Source organism: Herpailurus yagouaroundi, unplaced genomic scaffold (assembly GCF_014898765.1).
Source record: "Herpailurus yagouaroundi ecotype Mexico unplaced genomic scaffold, PumYag 163, whole genome shotgun sequence".
NCBI lineage: Eukaryota > Metazoa > Chordata > Mammalia > Carnivora > Felidae > Herpailurus > Herpailurus yagouaroundi.
The window spans coordinates 14201579-14220478 of record NW_024412404.1 but is presented as its reverse complement, the minus strand read 5'-3'; the positions used below and the strand labels follow the sequence as shown (position 1 = coordinate 14220478).

Sequence of the window (18900 nt, the reverse complement as noted above, 5' to 3'; positions counted from 1 at the left end):
TAGTGTGTTCCAGGAGCTATAGAAAGGTTCAAACTCAGAACCTTTACTTTGAATAATCTATTTTAAGGAAACATCCAAGAAGTAGAAAAGTCCATTAAGAATATGATGGTATATGAACAGACATTTCTCCAAAGACATACAGATGGCCAACAGATAAATGAAAAGATGCTCAACATCACTAACCCTCAGAGATGGTGAGGCTAAATCAGAATGGCTAAAATCTAAAACACAAGAAACAACAGGTGTTGGTGTGGATGTGGAGAAAAGGAACCCTCACGCACCATCAATGAGAATGCAAACTGGTACAGCCACTGTGGAAAACTGTATAGAGGTTTCTCAAGAAATTAAAAATAGAATTATTATATGATCCAGTAATTTCACTACTGGTATTTACCCCCCAAAAATGAAAACACGAATTCAAAGGGATACATGTATTGCTATGTTTTTTGCAGCATTATTTATAGCCAAGATTATTTATAGCCAAGGGAACCAACCCAAGTGTCCATCACTAGATAAATAGATAAAGAAGGTATGGTATGTGTATACACACACACACGCACACACACACATATGCAATGGAACATTACTCAGCCGTAAAAAGAATGAAATCTTGCCATTTGCAACAAAATGGATGGTTCTAGAGGGTAGAATGCCAAGTGAAATAAGTCAGTCAGAGAAAGACAAATACCATATGCTTTCACTCATATGTGGAATTCAACAAACAAACTAAACAAACAAAAAACCAAACTCTTAGCTATGGTTATCAGAGGGCAGGTGGGAGGATGGGTGAAGTAGGTGAAGAGGATTAAGAGTACAATTCTTGTGGTGAGCACTGAGTAATGTATAGAATTATTATGTTATATACCTGAAACGAATATAATACTGTATGTTAATTATACTGGAATTAAAAATTTTTTTAAATATCATATAAAGACTGTAGCAATATAGAAAAGTGCTTATGATATCATAGTATATTTTTGAAAGAGTGTGAAATATTAAGTACAAATGCCAAAATGAACATGCATGTGAAAAGCAGAAATGGCAGTGAAAATGAGATTATGCTATTTTTTGGTTCTATTTGTACTTTGTTTTATAAATTAATTACAAATCAATTATTTCTTAATAACCAATAAAGTACTAGAAAATGGTAGAAAATCTTCCAAATTGAAAAGAGGTCTTTAATGGTGAAAAGGATTAGGAAGCACTACATAGAGCCTAGTCCCCTTGTTTGGAGAAAATGGAGCCCAAACAGGTACATTAATGACAAAACAGGGACTAGGACTCAGGCCTCGTGATTCCTGAACAACGTATCATACACTGCCTCCCTGAAAATTACTGGTGAGTGGGTAATTTCAGTGATACCATGTAAATAATGTTATGATTTTTTTCTTTCAGGGTCTGATAGAAGGTTCTGCTCAGTACCAGGCAAGGCTAGAAATGGCAAAGAACTACTTCCAACTCTCAGTAAACCGGCCAGAAAGGTGAGTTTATCACTACCTAACCATGGCAGCAAGAGTGGTAACCTGCCAGATGTTAAGGAGTTGCTCACTCTTGAGATAGTTGCAGAAATTGGAATTGCTGTATTTAAAGAGTTAACGGCAAGGATCATGACTGCTGAAGGGGATGAACTGGGAGAGAGGAGGTGTTGCTACAGAAGATCACTGGATCTGGCACCCGTCATCATCATCATCACCTAACGGCTAATGTTTATTGGTACTTACAAAGTGTATTGGTACTTAAAAATTTGTTTGATCTCTCTTATAGTCCTGTGAAATAAGTATGATTATTATCATTCCCTAGTTACAGCTGAGGCCAAGAGAGATTAAGTAGTTTGCCAAAGTTCACACAGCTAATTAGTGACAGATCTAGGATTTGAACTCAGGCAGTCTGATACCAAGCATGTGCTTAATTCCTGTAGGAGCCCTTGACTGTGTTTAGCTACATTTAGGAGAGGCTGAAACATAGGATAAAGCAGGCAGTCAGCTTTCAAATCACATCTCATTCTAACCTGCCATACATTGCCTAGAAAAAGGAAGAAATGAACACAGGGTTGGCAGGAAATGGCACCATTTTAAAATTTTATAAAGTCAAGTTCTCATAATGGTGGAGTAACATATCCAACTAACCCCCTGCCAAGTGTAATTATAAACCCTGGATGGAATTTAAGAAACAGTTATTTGAAGACACAGTAGAACAACAAAATTGGGCCAAAATTGAAGGAAATAGAACCCTTTGAAAGAAGAAAATCACAATAGATGAGGTCCTCATTATCTGAGTTGTCACCTGAGGTCACTTCCTAGTCAGTGCAGCACCAAGGAAAATAGAGCTCAAGCAGAAAACTTTGGTCTTATTGAGCTCAGGAATCAAAGGTCAGATTTTGAGTATTGGAAAAAACTCAATTTATGTTTGTAAAATTGAATTTGAGATACTCAAAGCTATTAAATAATATAAAAGCAATGGCTTTTGTATATATCATGGTTAAAATGTCCCAAGTTGTAGGTGTTTTTCATTTGTTGGACTTTTTTTTCTTTTTTCCCTGGAGGAAACTTAATTGGTTTTGAATTTCATTCATTTTGCTTACATCTCAAACATCACTTATTTGTGTAATAGAATGTTCTTTGAGGACTGGTGAAGCAAAGTTGATGCTGAGAGAACTCTAACCTCAGTGTCTGTGAGATAATAATGACTTTACAGCAGTCTTTACTCTTTCAGAAGTGTCTGCGTATGGCTTTGTCCTGCTCCCATCAGTTTTATGGCAGTAATTGATGGTAAAAAGAGGATGCCTTCTTAGGGAATCATTTCAGAAAACTTGCTCGAGAGTCAGAAGAGGAAAAGAGGTGGACTCATGTTTAGGAGAATCTGCCCCAGATGATTCCCATGCACCTCCGTGGGCCACTCTGTCTGTGAAGACACGTCACCTTACAGACTTGGGTTAAAGAGATGTTAGAAAATTAGACTCAATGTGTAGGAGAATCAGGGCTCCTCACACAAAATAAGATAGATTGGTGGTTAGGTAGTTATTTTTAAATAATGGAAGTTTGTTAGGGCACCTGGGGGCTCAGTCAATTAAGCATCTGGCTCTTGATTTTGGCTCAGGTCATGATCTCAAGTTTTGTGAGTTTGAGCCCTGCATCGGGCTCTGCACTGACAGTGAAGAGACTGCTTGGGATTCTCTGGCCCTCTGTCTCTGCCCCTCCCCTGCTTGCACGTGCTATCTCTTTCTCTTTCAAAATAAATAAATATTAAATAGATAATGAAGTTTGTTGTTGTTACAAAAGTAATGTATTCACTCATTATAGCAAATAAAGATGTAATAAGGAAAAAATATATATCAGAGAGTCAACTACTATTATCATTTTGATCTACTGCATTCCAGGATTTTTTTTCCCCATATCTATCTAGTTGATTTTTTTTAAATTGTACTATGTAAAAATTTTGTATCCTGCCCATAATTTTACTTATTACCATCTTACATTTTCCAATGACATTAAAAAGTATTTATAAGTGTAATTTTATTTTATTTTTTCTTAAAGATTACATATTTATTTTGAGGGAGAGAACATGAGTGGGGGATAGGCAGAGAGGGAGGGAGAGAGAGAATCCCAAGCAGGCTCCCTGCTGTCAGTGCAGAGTCCGACACAGGGCTTGAACCCACAAATTATGAGATAGTGACCTGAGGTGAAGTTAGACGCTTAACCGATTGAGCCACCCAGGCGCCTCTATAAGTGTAATTTTAAAGAGCTGCACAACATTTCAGCAAATGGATGTACCATGACTTACTCAACACACCTTTACTATTGGAGAAAGAATTATAAGTAGCTTAAATGTCCAACATTGTAAATAGTGCTGCAGAAGAGACTCCTGTTCCCCAAACCAGGATAACTTCTAAACAATTTAAAACCAAACTCACATCTCCCTCCAGACCTGTTCTTGAATTCCCAGTTTTTTGGGTTTTTTTTTTTTAAACTTAGATTAATGTCAGAGACTGTTTCCCACTCTCTTTTTTAATAGACTACCATCCTTCTTATCACCTAGACCTCCTGGCTCTCGTTTGATCCAGTCCCTAGATCTTTTTTTTTAATTTATTTTGAGAGAGAAGGAAAGAGAGTGCATGTGCATTAGCAGGGGAGGGGCAGAGAGAAGGGGAGAGAGAGAATCCCAAGCAGTCCCCATGTCAATGCAGAGCCTGACATGGGGCTCCATCGCATGAAACATGAGATAATGACCTGAGCCAAAATCAAGAGCCAGATGCTTAACTCACTGAGCCACCCAGGCTGCCCCCTAAATCCTTTTTATTGTTATCTTGTGTCTTACATTTTTCTTTTTTGCTGCCTACCTACTCTAATATGTATATATATATTTTAACACTTATTTCTTGAACTATAACGATACCTAAACTTGCTTCCCAACCTCTAGTGACTCTCCACTTCCAATGCAACCATTAGAGCCAGAGAATATGCTTGAAATATATCTTTAATCATATTACCCCCCTCCTAAAAATTATTAGAGATTGTAATAGTGAAAAATTGAACAGTGTAAGTATCCATCAATAGTAGATAAATGGATTGCGGTGTGTTTGTAGGATAGACTACTATCCATTACGTAACCAGAGATTAGCTAAATATATGTAAACCAATCCAAGGTTTCTAAACCTTGGCATTGTTGACATTTTGTACAAGATAATTCCTTGTTGTGGGAGACTGTTGTGTGCATTATAGGATGTTTAGCAGCATCTCTGGCTTCTACCTAGTAAATGCCAGTAGCTGTCCACCCTGCCCCCAATTGTGACAACTAAAAATATCATCAGACATTGCAAATGTCCTCTGGGGGCAAAATTGTCCCCAGTTAAAAACCACTGATCTAAATAAATACGTCTTGTAAACATGATGTTGAATGAAAAAAGGATATTGTAAATGTGTACAGTATGGATTCTATTACATATAAAAAGTTTTAATACATAGGGGCGCCTGGGTGGCGCAGTCGGTTAAGCGTCCGACTTCAGCCAGGTCACGATCTCGCGGTCCGGGAGTTCGAGCCCCGCCATCAGGCTCTGGGCTGATGGCTCAGAGCCTGGAGCCTGTTTCCGATTCTGTGTCTCCCTCTCTCTCTGCCCCTCCCCATTCATGCTTTGTCTCTCTCTGTCCCAAAAATGAATAAACGTTGAAAAAAAAAATTTTAAAAAGTTTTAATACATAAAATACTATATATTACTTATAGACATGTATATATTAATTCATTCAACCAATATTTATTATTTCCAGGCACTAGGGATACAGCAAGCAAATCCAAAGTCTCCCTGCCCTTATGGAGTTTACGTGCTAATGTAGGAGAAAGACAATAAATCACTATATGCTGTTAGATGGTGATCAGTGCTTTAAAGAAAAAAAACAGCGTGTGGGGACAGAGAGGTCTAGGCTGCTCTTCTAGATAGTTTGGTCAAGGAGGACTTTCCAAGGAGGTTTAGTTTGAGAAGACACATAAGTGAAGTGAGGGAATGAGGCATACAGGTATTTGGGGGGATAAAATTCCAGGGAAAGAGAACAAACAGCAGTTACAACATAGATACGTACACATGCGTGTGCGCACACACACAGACATTCACACATATACACACTCAGTGGACCAGAAGGGTATTTGTGAGAGCAATCATTTCTGGGTAGCAACAAGATGGATTGGAACTGATAGTGTTGGTCATCAAAGGAAAAATATTAGCTTTATGTATAATTTTTAAGGAAATGTATATGTTACTTGTTTAATTTTTTATGTTAAGTGTCAAAGTATAATCATACCTTTAGATTAGAAGTATAACAATATTATAATTCTAGGTGGGTAAAGATATGCTATATCATCTTTTTTTTTTTTTGGTCATCTTTTAGACTTGTCTGCACTATTTAAATCTCTTAAAACAAAAATTAAAAATAAAAAAGAAGCCGTCAGTGATCACCTACTGCTTATTTCATTGAGTCCAAACTTAGCCATTTCAGGCTCACTGTGCTCTCATTTCAGTCCATCTGTTCAGCGCTGTCTGCCCCACTTAAGCCACACTGAACACCATTTGCTTTGTGAACATGTTCCTCAATTCTCTGCCTCTATACAAATGTTCGTTTCCCCCTCTTGCCTGAAGTTTCTCTACCCTATCTTCCTTGTCAAAATCTTACCCATTCTTTAAGTCCTAACTCAACTACGTCCATTATCTCTTTTCCTTTTTAATTTTCTTGTAGTTAATGTAATCATCTCCTGTGACTCTACATAGCATTGGTATTCCTATATGATTTTATATTTTGTAACTTGTTTTGATTATTTGTGTATTTCTTTTCTCTCTCCTAATAATATTTTCATAATATGGAGTAGGGATGATTTCTTGTCACCCACATGATTTAGCAAGGTATGCAGATCTTTATTAAATAAGTGTAAGTCCATTCTATAACTTGATTTGTTCCATTCTAAATAGGTCAGGGAAGCATGGGTGACTTAGTTGGTTAAGCCTCCGACTTTGGCTCAGGTCATGATCTAGCGGTTCGTGAGTTCCAGCCCTGTGTTGGGCTGAGCCTGCTTTGGATTCTGTGTCTCCCTCTTTTTCTGCCCCTCCCTTACTCGTGCTCTTTCTCTCTCAAAAATAAATATTAAAAAAATTTTTTTAAATAGCTCAGACAGGGTTCAGGTTTCCATTAATTTATGTAATAGGTCATATTGGGGTGCCTGGGTGGCTCAGTCCGTTAAGCGTCTGACTTCAGCTCAGGTCATGACCTCGTGATTTGTGAGCTTGAGCTCCACGTCGTGTTCTGTGCTGACAGCTTAGAGCCTGGAGTCTGCTTCAGATTCTTTGTCTTCCTTGCTCTCTGCCCCTCCCCCGCTCACACTCTGTCTCTCTCTCAAAAATAAGTAAACATTAAAAAAAAACAAAACAGGTTACCTTGCCATCATAAAATAGTATGCTCATTATATAGATAATTTCTGTGCATATTTCCTCGTTAGTTTATTGTAGGAAGATCATAAAATAGTATCAGAAGACTTGATTTCAAGCTTTTGCTGTCCAACTCAAGGACCTTGTAAAAGTTATAGAATATCACAGCGCTCTGGTTTTCTCCTCTATAAAACAGGATTATCACTTATAATAGTAATTAGAGGACTAAATAAGAAAATGTATTTAAAAAATTTTTTTTAAATTTACATCCAAGTTAGTTAGCATATAGTGCAACAATGATTTCAGGAGTAGATTCCTTAATTCCCCTTACCCGTTTAGCCCATCCCCCTCCCACAACCCCTCCAGTAATCCTCTGTTTGTTCTCCATTTTTAAGTGTCTCTTATGTTTTGTCCCCCTCCCTCTTTTTATATGATTTTTGTTTCCCTTCCCTTATGTTCATGTGTTCTGTGTCTTAAAGTCCTCATATGAGTGAAGTCATATGATATTTGTCTTTCTCTGACTAATTTCACTTAGCATAATACCCTCTAGTTCCATCCACTAGATGGCAAATGGCAAGATTTCATTCTTTTTATTGCTGAGTAATACTCCATTGTATATATATATACCACATCTTTATCCATTCATCCATCGGTGGACATTTGGGCTCTTTTCATACTTTGGCTGTTGTTGATGGTGCTGTTATAAACATTTGAAACAGCATACCTGTATCCCTTGGATATATATCTAGTGGTGCAATTGCTGGGTCATAAGGTAGTTCTATTTTTAATTTTTTGAGGAACCTCCATGCTGTTTTCCAGAGTGGCTGCACCAGTTTGCATTCCCACCAGCAGTGCAAAAGAGATCCTCTTTTTCCACATCCTCACCAACATCTGCTGTTGCCTGAGTTGTTAATGTTAGCCATTCTGACAGGTGTGAGGTGGTATTTCATTGTGGTTTTGACTTGTGTTTCCCTGATGATGAGTGATGTTGAGCATTTTTTCATGTGTCAGTTGGCTATCTAGATGTCTTCTTTGGAGAAGTGTCTATTCATGTCTTTTGCCCATTTCTTCACTGGATTATTTGTGTTTTGGGTGTTGAGTTTGATAAGTTCTTTATAGATTTTGGATACTAACACTTTATCTGATATGTCATTTGTAAATATCTTCTCCCATTCTGTTGGTTGCCTTTTAGTTTTGCTGATTGTTCCCTTTGCTGTGCAGAAGCTTTTTATGTTGATGAGGTCCCAGTAGTTAATTTTTGCTTTTGTTTCCCTTGCCTCCAGAGACATGTTGAGTAAGAAGTTGCTGCAGCCAAGATCAAAGAGGTTTTTGCCTGCTTTCTCCTCGGGGATTTTGATGGCTTCCTGTCTTACGTTTAGGTCTTTCATCCATTTTGAGTTGATTTTTGTGTATGGTGTAAGAAAGTGGTCCAGGTTCATTCTTCTGCATGTCGCTGTCCAGTTTTCCCAGCACCACTTGCTGGAGAGACTGTCTTTATTCCACTGAATATTCTTTCCTGCTTTGTCAAAGATTAGTTGGCCATGTTTTTGGGTCCGTTTCTGAGTTCCCTATTCTGTTCCATCGATCTGAGTGTCTGTTCTTGTGCCGGTACCATACTGTCTTGATGATTACAGCTTTGTAGTACAGCTTAAAGTCCGGGATTATGCTGCCTCCTGCTTTGGTTTTCTTTCTCAAGATTGCTTTGGCTATTCGGGGTCTTTTCTGCTTCCATACAAATTTTAGGATTGTTTATTTTAGCTCTGTGAAGAATGCCGGTGTTATTTTGATAGGGATTGCATTGCATATGTAGATTGCTTTGGGTAGTATTGACATTTTAACAATATTTGTTCTTCCTATCCAGGAGCATGGAATATTTTGCCATTTTTTTGTGTGTGTCTTCTTCAATTTCTTTCATAAGCTTTCTATATTTTCATTATATAGATTTTTCACCTCTTTGGTTAGATTTATTCCTAGGTATTTTATGGTTTTTGGTGCAGTTGTAAATAGGATCGATTCCTTGATTTCTCTTTCTGTTGTTTCATTGTTGGTATGTAGGAATGCAACCAATTTCTGTGCATTGATTTTATATCCTGCAACTTTGCTGAATTCATGAATCAGTTCTAGCAGTTTTTTGGTGGAAACTTTTGGGTTTTCCATGTAGAGTACCATGTCATCTGTGAAGAGTGAAAGTTTGACCACCTCCTGGCCGATTTGGATGCCTTTTATTTCTTTGTGTTGTCTGATTGCTGAGGCTAAGACTTCCAATACTGTGTTGAATAACAGTGGCCAGAGTAGACATCCCTGTCTTGTTCCTGACCTTAGGGGGAAAGCTCTCAGTGTTTCCCCATTGAATATCATATTAGTGTTGGGTCTTTCGTATATGGCTTTTATGATGTTTAAGTATGATCCTTCTATCCCTACTTTCTTGAGGGTTTTTATCAAGAAAGGATGTTGTATTTTGTCAGATGCTTTCTCTGCATCTGTTGAGAGGATCATATGGTTCTTGTCCTTTCTTTTATTGATGTGATGAATCACATTGATTGTTTTGTGGATATTGAACCAGCCCTGCATCCCAGGTATAAATCCCGCTTGGTCATGGTGAATAATTTTTTTAATGTATTGTTGGATCTGGTTGGCTAATATCTTGTTGAGGATTTTTGTAAAAAAATTTTTGAATGTTTATTTTTGAGAGAGAAAGAAGAGAGAGAGAGAAAGAGCCTGGAGCCTCTGAGCTGTCAACACAGAGCTCAACTCAGGGCTCGAACTCATGAACCGTGAGATCATGACCTGAGCTGAAGTTGGACACTTAACCGACTGAGCCACTTAGGCGCCCCAATAAGAAAATGTATTTAAAGTGCTAGCCTAGCATATTATACATGCAAGATTCATTTTAGTTCGTATTTTCCTCATATATATATGCTATATATAAATTAAAAGAGTTGCACTAAGTCAGCAGCTTCAAGATGGTGTTCCATGCAGCCTGCTGCAGAGTGAAAGGCAAAGGTGAAGTAGATATATCTCTGAGCCTCCAGACTCCATTTTAATCAAAGAAGTTTTTTTTTTTATCTTTATGGAGATATAATTGAGAAACAAAATCTAAAGATATTTAAAGTGTATATCATGGTGATTTGTTTTTTCATAGTGATTTGAGATATGTGCATGTGAAGGGATTATCACTAACTAGTTAATTGACAATTCCATCACCTCATATATTTATCTTTTTGGGGGAGCAGTGAGAACATTTAAGTTCTACTCTCTTAACAGATTTCAATTATATAATACAGTGTTATCAACTATGGGTACCATGTTTTACATTAGATCCTCAGACTGTATTCAGAAACTATCTACCCTTTTACCAACTTCTCCTTATTTCTCTCACCTCCTACTCCCTGGCAACTACTGATCAATTCTGTTCCTATGAGCTTTACTTTTTTTTAGATTCCACATATATGTGATACCATGCAGTATTTGTCTTTCTCTGTCTGGTTTATTCAATTAGCATAATACCCTCAAGGTCAATCCATTTCACAAATAATAGGATTTCCTTCTTTCTCATATATATTTCTCTGAATAATATTCCATTGCATTAATATAGCACATCTTCTTTATTCATCCATTGTTGGGACACTTAGGTTGTTTCTATATCTTAGCTATTGTGAGTAATACTGCAGTGAATATGGGAATACAGGTTTCTCTTCAATATTCTTTACATATATACCCAGAAGTAGAATTGTTGGATCATATGGTAGTTCTATTTTTAATTTTTTGAGGAGCCTCCATACTTTTTTCCATAGTGGTTACACCAATTTACATTCTCACCAACGGTGCACAAGGGTTCCCTTCTCTCCACATCCTTACCAATGCTTATTCTCTCTTGTCTTTTTGGTGGTAGCCATTCTGACTGGTGTGAAGTGATATCTCATTTTCATTTTGATTTGCATTTCCTGATGATTAGTGATGTTGAGTGCCTTTTCATATACCTGTTGGCCATTTGTACACCTTCTTTAGAAAAATGTTTATTCAGGTCCTCGGCCCATTTTTAAATCACATTTGTTTTTTCCTATCAAGTTGCATGAGTCCTTTATATATTTTGGATGTTAACCCTTTATCAGATATATGTTTTTGTAAATATTTTCTCCCATTCAGTAGGTTGCCTTTTCAGTTTGTAGATGGTTTCCTTTGCTGTACAAAGCATTTTTTCTTTGAGCTCTTTTATATTTTAGAGTTACTGGTAAGATTTTATTTGAGAAAAAGGGGTCTATAACTTAAAACAATTGCTTAAAAACAAATTAGACTAGATAATTGCCTCCAGCTTTAAAATATTTTTTTGTGATTATTATTCTGAGCTGTCTTATAAAAAAATCCCCATATCTTTTATTTTTTATAGCTCTCTTGCTCTGAGCCCAGGTGAAGAAATCTTAACCTTATTACAGACCACACCATTTGATATAGAAGAGCTTAAGAAGGAAGAAGCTAATCTTCCCCCAGAAGATGGTAAGTCATGGGCCAAGAGAGAGCAGAAGGGTGAGGAAAACTTAAAATATTCCGCTAGGTCTCATAGGGCCCTTCTCTGAGAGTACCTGCCATGTGAGTACAGTATGGCAGTATCATGTTTTCTTCTTTTTCAGATGACCAGTGGTTAGATCTCTCACCAGATCAGCTGGACCAGCTACTGCAGGAAGCTGCTGGCAAAAAAGAAGCAGAGCCCATTTCCAAGAAGGAGGAACAGAACTATGACTTGACTCAAGTCTCAGAGAGCATGAAAGCTTTCATATCTAAAGTCTCAACCCACAAAGGAGCAGAGCTGCCTCGGTAATTTGTGTTAAAGTCTAAATATCTAAGTAGTTAAAACCCAGATGTTAAAGTCATCTAGTCATTGCCATTTCCACTTTTTTTTTTTTTTTTTTGTACTGCTATGTTTCCCTCTTTTGGTGCCTAGTACCCTGATGACTTTTTTGGAGTCATATTTTTAATAGCCTGATCCTTTGCAATTCTTTTTTTTTTTTTAACTTGTTTTATTTATTTTTTTAAAATTTATATCCAAATTAGTTAGCATATAGTGCAACAATGATTATAGGAGTAGATTCCTTAGTTCCCCTTACCCATTTAGCCCAATCCCCCTCCCACAGCCCCTCCCATAACCCTCAGTTTGTTCTCCATATTTATGAGTCTCTTCTGTTTTGTCCCCCTCCCTGGTTTTATATGATTTTTGTTTCCCTTTCCTTATGTTCATCTGTTTTGTCTCTTAAAGTTCTCATATGAGTGAAGTCATATGATTTTTGTCTTTCTCTGATTGACTAATTTCACTTAGCATAATACCCTCCAGTTCCATCCACATAGTTGCAAATGGCAAGATTTCATTCTTTTTGATTGCTGAGTAATACTCCATTATATATATATACCACATCTTCTTTTTTTTTTTTTTTTTTTTTTAATTTTTTTTTTTTAAACGTTTATTTATTTTTGGGACAGAGAGAGACAGAGCATGAACGGGGGAGGGTCAGAGAGAGAGGGAGACACAGAATCAGAAACAGGCTCCAGGCTCTGAGCCATCAGCCCAGAGCCCGACGTGGGGCTCGAACTCACGGACCGCGAGATCGTGACCTGGCTGAAGTCGGACGCTTAACCGACTGTGCCACCCAGGCGCCCCTATACCACATCTTCTTTATCCATTCATCCATCGATGGACATTTGGACTCTTTCCATACTTCGGCTGTTGTTGATAGTTCTGCTGTAAACATGGGGGTGCATGTGTCCCTTCGAAACAGCACACCTGTATCCCTTGGATAAATACCTAGTAGTGCAATTGCTGGGTCGTAGGGTAGTTCTATTTTTAGTTTTTTTGAGGACCCCCATACTGTTTTCCAGAGTGGCTGCACCAGCTTGCTTTCCCAGCAATTCTTAAAGTAAGTCAGAGAGACTGCTCAACAGATCTAAAAGCTTCCATCCCAGAGCTGTGCAAGGAAACTGCATTTTACTCTTTAAACTTTTACTCAGAACCCTATGGACTCTTAACATCTAGCTCTCAGCAAACCCACACTTCAGATCTGCTGCCAACAAGCAGATTGTAAGCTTCACACTCAAAAGAGGGGAATAAAAGATTTCATCAGAGAAAGAAATAATAACAGGAGAAATGGGAAGTTACATTTGGCAAATAAATGTAAGAAAATAAGATAGATGGAATTGTTACTTGTATAGCAAATATATCTTTATTCATGTTGATGCTCTTAAGCCTCATAAGAAGATTAAAATTTATGTTCAGTATTCTCTAAGAAAGCAGAGATAAAGAAAGGTATATTCTTACTTTTAAAGGTTTAGTTCTTAAAGAAATAGACTTTATGTAAATTAACTCAGATAAGTGATTTCTTCTGCTAATGCTATATATATCTTGTGGGAGGTGGATGGTGGGTAGGTCCCTAAATTGGCATAAGTTTAATGTGCATAAACAAAGTGCAATTTTTACTTTTCTTACATCAGTCTTTCCCATTTCTTTTGCCCTCAAGACCATTTCAACTACAGTTTTTCTTGGTGTACCTCTTGAGATCCTATATCTGGTAGTGTTCCTAAGAATGGCACTGCTTTAAAAAAAGTTCCAAAGAGTTATGTTTAGGATAAATGGTCTTTTTCCTTTAACCTTGCAGAGAACCTTCTGAGGCTCCAATCACTTTTGATGCAGATTCTTTTCTTAATTATTTTGACAAGATTTTAGGTAAGTTACAGTACGATGTTTATTTTCATTTTGAAACTACAAGGCTGTGGCTAGAGCACTGGAGCATTGGAAGTCAAAGTATTTGCTTTTTCTTCATGATTTTAAGTTGCTTTCAACCATGAACTTCTGCCCAGTTGAATGATTTTGCAGAGAATGCTTAGCTCAGTGCCGGACATAGTTGCTGCTCGTTCATTATTTGAATGAGTGAATGCTATGTGGCCAGATATGGTTTCCATGTTCATACTGTTTATTCTCTTTTAGACTTACTGTACTTAACACTAATAATAAAAAGACAAATAGCCCAAATTTAAAAGTCAACAAAGGATTTAAATAGGCAGTGCCTTGAAGAAGAAATATAGACAAATATTTGAAAAGACTTAACTGTTTCTAGTAAGTGAATACACAATACAAAATAAGAACTTATTTTTTTGCCGATCATATTGGCAAAGATTTTAAAGATTGGCAATACCCAGTTTTCTCAAGAGCTGAAGAAATGGGCACTGTCAAACCGTGAGCGTGGAACTGTAAGTTGTCTTTCTCACGGTGGTTTGGTATCCTAGAAAATTTATAACCTTTGACTTAGTAATTTATTGCCAGGAATTTTCACTATGAAAAAGACATAATGTGCTAAGATGGTGATTGCAACATTGTTAATAGCAAAAAACTAGAATATCCCAAATGTCCATGGAGAAGGAAATGGTTAAAAAAATTGTAGTACGTTTGTGTTATGAGAAACATTGTGCATTTTTAAAAAAATTTTTTTTAACATTTATTTTTGAGACACAGAGAGACAGAGCATGAATGGGGGAGGGTCAGAGAGAGAGAGAGACACAGAACCCAAAACAGGCTCCAGGCTCTGAGCTGTCAGCACAGAGCCTGACGTGGGGCTTGAACCTACGAACCGCAAGATCACGACTGAGCCAGTCGGACGCTTAACCGACTGAGCCACCCAGGTGCCCCAAACACTATGCATTCTTAAGAAAGAATAAGGTCCATCTATGTTTTCACAAAGAAGGACTTCCAAGACATATAAATAAGTGGAAAAGCAAACCATAATTCAATATGTATGTATGTGAAAAAAAAAAGAACCTTATGTTTATATACATATGTGTAGGACTACATAAAGGCCTGGATGCCCACCAAACTGTTAAAAGATGTTTAACTCTGGGAAGAGAGGGAGCTGTGAGACAATAATAACTCTGTATGGCTTGAATATTTGTATCAAAATATATTCATGTAGTTTTTAAATTTTAAAAAAATTTTAGTAATTGAATTCTCATTTAAAAAAAAAATTTTTTTTTTCAGTTCAGCCTATGTACTTTTCTGAAAATATCTGCCAGCAGTACCATTTTCTGGAAGGGGTTTTTATGAAGTTAATTTGTGTATATTGGTCCTTTTATGAAGATAATATTTAACTCTTTGAAAGGTGTAACTACTCAAGAAGAAATTACCATGTGGCTCTTTCTGTGTTGGGGTCTGTGTAGGGCCAAGACCTCATGAATCAGATTCTGATGATCTGGATGAAGAAGACTTTGAATGTTTAGACAGTGATGATGACTTGGATCTTAAAACACAGGGGACTGGGGAAGAAGCATCTTTAAAAGGAACTCTTAATGATCTCAAGTCATACATGGCCCAGATGGACCAGGAATTGGCAAATACCAGCATTGGCAAAAGTTTCACCACCCAGAAGCAAATGGTACGTGTGTGTTTAACCTTTTCCCGTGTCTGAGTATCTTAATATTATGAAGGAAAGCTAAAACTATATTTTATCTTAGTTTCTCTTTTTCTTTCCTTTTTTTGATTTGTGATCATTTTTTGGTGATAAATTTGATTTTTTTATTTGAAATAAATAAGAATGTAAGATTGCTAATGTTTCCCTATTAGGATGAAAGATTATTAACTTTACTCTCCTAAATATAGTTTATTTTTTTATTTTTGATGTATTACATTTATTACTTATAAATGTATTATTAAAATTAATTTTTAATTTTTATTTAAAAATTTTTTTTCTTTAATGTTTATTTTTGAGAAAGAGAGAGACAGATAGCACGAGTGGGGGAGGAGCAGAGAGAGAGAGGGAGACACGGAATCCAAAACAGGCTCTAGGCTCTGAGCTATCAACACAGAACCCAATATGGGGCTCGAACTCACAAACTGTGAGATCATGACCTGAGCCGAAGCTGCTCAACCGACTGAGCCACCCAGGCGCCCCTTTATTTTTTAAGTTTTTAAAAAAAATTTTAATGTTGGGGCGCCTGGGTGGCTCAGTCGGTTAAGCAGCCGACTTCAGCTCAGGTCATGATCTCGCGGTCCGTGAGTTCGAGCCCCGTGTCAGGCTCTGTGCTGACAGCTCAGAGCTTGGAGCCTGTTTCAGATTCTGTGTCTCCCTCTCTCTGACCCTCCCCTGTTCATGCTCTGTCTCTGTCTCAAAAATAAATAAACGTTAAAAAAAAATAAAAAATTTTTAATGTTTATTTATTTTTGAGAGAGAGAGAGAGAGAGAGAGAGCGTGAACACAAGTTGGGGAGGGGCAAATAGAGGGGGACAGAGGAACCAAAGCGGGCTCCAGGCTGACAGCAGAGATCCTGATGGGGGGCTCAAACTCACAAACTGCGAGATCATGACCTGAGTCAAAGTTGGACGCTTAACCAACTGAGCCACTGAGATGCCCCTTAAGTTTAATTATATTAGTTCTTCTGTTATCAGTATTTAAAAAGTCATGCGATGTGGTCAGATTATGCAGTTGCATTCTACTACTCGCAGCTTACACTGACTTTAAAAAAAGAGAAAGGATCTTAAATATCTAAATAATTTTCAAGTCTTAATACTGTTTGTTTTTTTTTCTCTTTTAATTTTCAAGTCTTAATACTGTTTGTTTTTTTTTCTTTTTTAATTTAGAACCAAATTAAGACTTCATCTTACACTCTTTTTTATCCTAGTTTTTATACCATCAGTGTCTAACCTATACCTCAAAGACATTATGAAGGAGAGTGGAACTTCTGGATTAGGGTTTGAAATCCAGTTGAGCCACCCACTGTGAATATATATCCATTAACCAATAATACCTATGTTGTAGGATTAACATGAGAACCAAATGAGACAACAGTAAAACCCACAATAAGGCCCTTAATGAATGTTACTCACCTTGCTTTCATCATCTAAACTACATTTAAACTAGAATCATTTCCATTATTGCCCAGACCTCATAAAAACCAAGAAACCGTATTGTTAGATTTATCTAAAGTAGTGTATCTTAGATTTTTAATATGTATATGAACCATCTAAAGATCTAAGTAAAATAGAAGTAAAATATAGAAAATAAACAAAATTCTGGTTAAGTAAGGTCTGGGGTGAAGCCTGAGATTTTACATTTCTAACAAGCATCAAAGCAGTGCATGTGCTACTGACGCTTGAACTGCACTTTGAATAGCAAAGATAGTCTATAGATCACGCTACAGTCTTTCAAATCCTTTCCCCATCCTGTGAAACCAGAGGCTCAGGTAATAACTCAGAATCTTTGTGGTTGAATTCCGCAGAACTTCAGGTTTTTACTTGAAGTTTTTTCATTGAGGAAAAAAAAAAAAGAAATCTAGTTTCTTTCATTTAGAAAAAAAAATAGGTTCATTTTATTTCTTTTACAACTCTTAGGTAAGTTATAAATATGTCTCCTTAACCCTGGTTATCTCCCTTGGGCTATTTCAGAATGGGGAAGAAGTCCAATTTATAAAAACTTTTCCTAGAAAGAAGTGTGTTTTAATCTTTAGAACCACATTCTATTGTGTGTGTTAAATTGTAAGGTTTATTAGATTTCATTTTTACTTTGTCATTAAGGATAAGAAATTTCCTTTTTAATTTAGAATTCAATTTTACATTGTTTAGTTTTTATTGTAACTACCATCCAACCTAATGGCCTATTATGTCATGATTTTCTTTTCTATCAATAAGGAACCTCTCTCCCAGACTACCAGTAATAATTCAGATGAGGAAGATTCTGGTGCAGGAGGATCTGTTATGACACCAGTGGACATAGACCTGAACCTGGTTTCCAACATACTGGAATCCTATAGTTCCCAAGCTGGCCTGGCAGGACCTGCGTCCAACCTTTTACAAAGCATGGGAGTACAGCTGCCTGATAACACCGATCACAGACCCACAAGTAAGCCGATGCAAGATTAACCAGCACATCTCACCTCTTTTTTCTTCTTAAATAAATATTGAGTCTGATTGTGCTCATTTGTAGTGTGGATGACTATGAGGTAACATAAAAGGTTTTGAAGTCAGCAGGAGAGAGAATATCAAGTTCCTGGACAGCCCCTGATTTACACACTCCATGTTTAGAACATTAAGTTTATCTTTATTAAGGGTTAAAGGCAAAAATAAGGAATGAATGAGTTGCTTTTTTATTCCAATTACCAGGCTCACTCTGGTAATAGATACATTTGTTTTTATGTTTTATCTGTTTTTCCTATTCTGCTTCATGAACTGAGTGGGCTCTTTTTATTGTTAGCACCTTCACAGCTCATTGCCACATGAATATTGTCTATCCAGGTAGGCCCTGTACCAAAGTTCATTTTATTTATCTGCCATTTTTAGTTCCCGAACCCTGCCCTGTTTTGCCTCACTTTTCAGATATCCTTGGAGTTCTAAGAAGCAAAGCCCTCTCCCCACTCACTGCCAGGAAACAAAGTTCAACGTTGCAGCTCCTCTATTAGCCTCTCACATCTTTTCTTTTCTAAAACAACACATTAATCCAAAAGCAAACAGTTACTCCATGGTAAGTTTGAGAAACTCATAACCAGGAATCCTGCACACTCCCCTTTCTGTCAGTATTTTCAGATTGGGGGATGTGTACACATGTGCTCACAAACACACCCACATAGAGACCGAAAACATTGGGAGATGGTAATACACATGGACCCTGAACTGTTTTCTTCTAACTGCAAGATATGAAGAAATCTCAGGACCTCTCTTTCGAGAGTGCTTTTCCCTTCTACATGCTGGGTTCAGTTCAGGTCAGGGCAAGCTGCCAACCTAGCAGGACAATCAAGACCCGTCACATACTATCCCTCAACGTTTCCTGATGAAGGCACTTTGATTTCCCCAAAGCACTGATGATTTGCTGGCAATGGCGAAAGCAATGACCTTTTGGGATCAGAGGGAAATTCAGTGCTTCATCTTGTCTAATTCTAGAATCTCTTTTGCTTAGTTCTGTAGACTTTGATGTGTGAATAATGTTAGGGTCTCTGGCACTTGTGTCTTTTATCATAAATTAGTACCTAAAATC

At 37.1% G+C, this 18900-nt stretch overlaps 1 protein-coding gene across 10 annotated transcripts in view; it reads left to right on the top strand.

The window, feature by feature from the left end:
• ECD (ecdysoneless cell cycle regulator) overlaps nucleotides 1–18900 on the top strand; it is a 48169-nt gene that overhangs the window by 12223 nt on the left and 17046 nt on the right. For 7 of the 10 annotated variants that reach the window (XR_005793476.1, XR_005793477.1, XM_040485352.1 and 4 more), the window contains exons 9-15: nucleotides 1396–1481; nucleotides 8188–8229; nucleotides 11292–11398; nucleotides 11533–11716; nucleotides 13546–13613; nucleotides 15098–15312; nucleotides 17562–17772. Coding sequence is in view for 8 of the 10 variants with exons in the window: in XM_040485352.1 (XP_040341286.1) it covers nucleotides 1396–1481; nucleotides 8188–8229; nucleotides 11292–11398; nucleotides 11533–11716; nucleotides 13546–13613; nucleotides 15098–15312; nucleotides 17562–17772 (913 nt within the window). In the remaining 2 variants the exon portion in view is untranslated. Of the gene's footprint in view, nucleotides 1–1395; nucleotides 1482–8187; nucleotides 8230–11291; nucleotides 11399–11532; nucleotides 11717–13545; nucleotides 13614–15097; nucleotides 15313–17561; nucleotides 17850–18900 lie in introns of those variants that run through there. The other 3 variants (XM_040485357.1, XM_040485358.1, XM_040485359.1) reach the window with 3 other exon arrangements.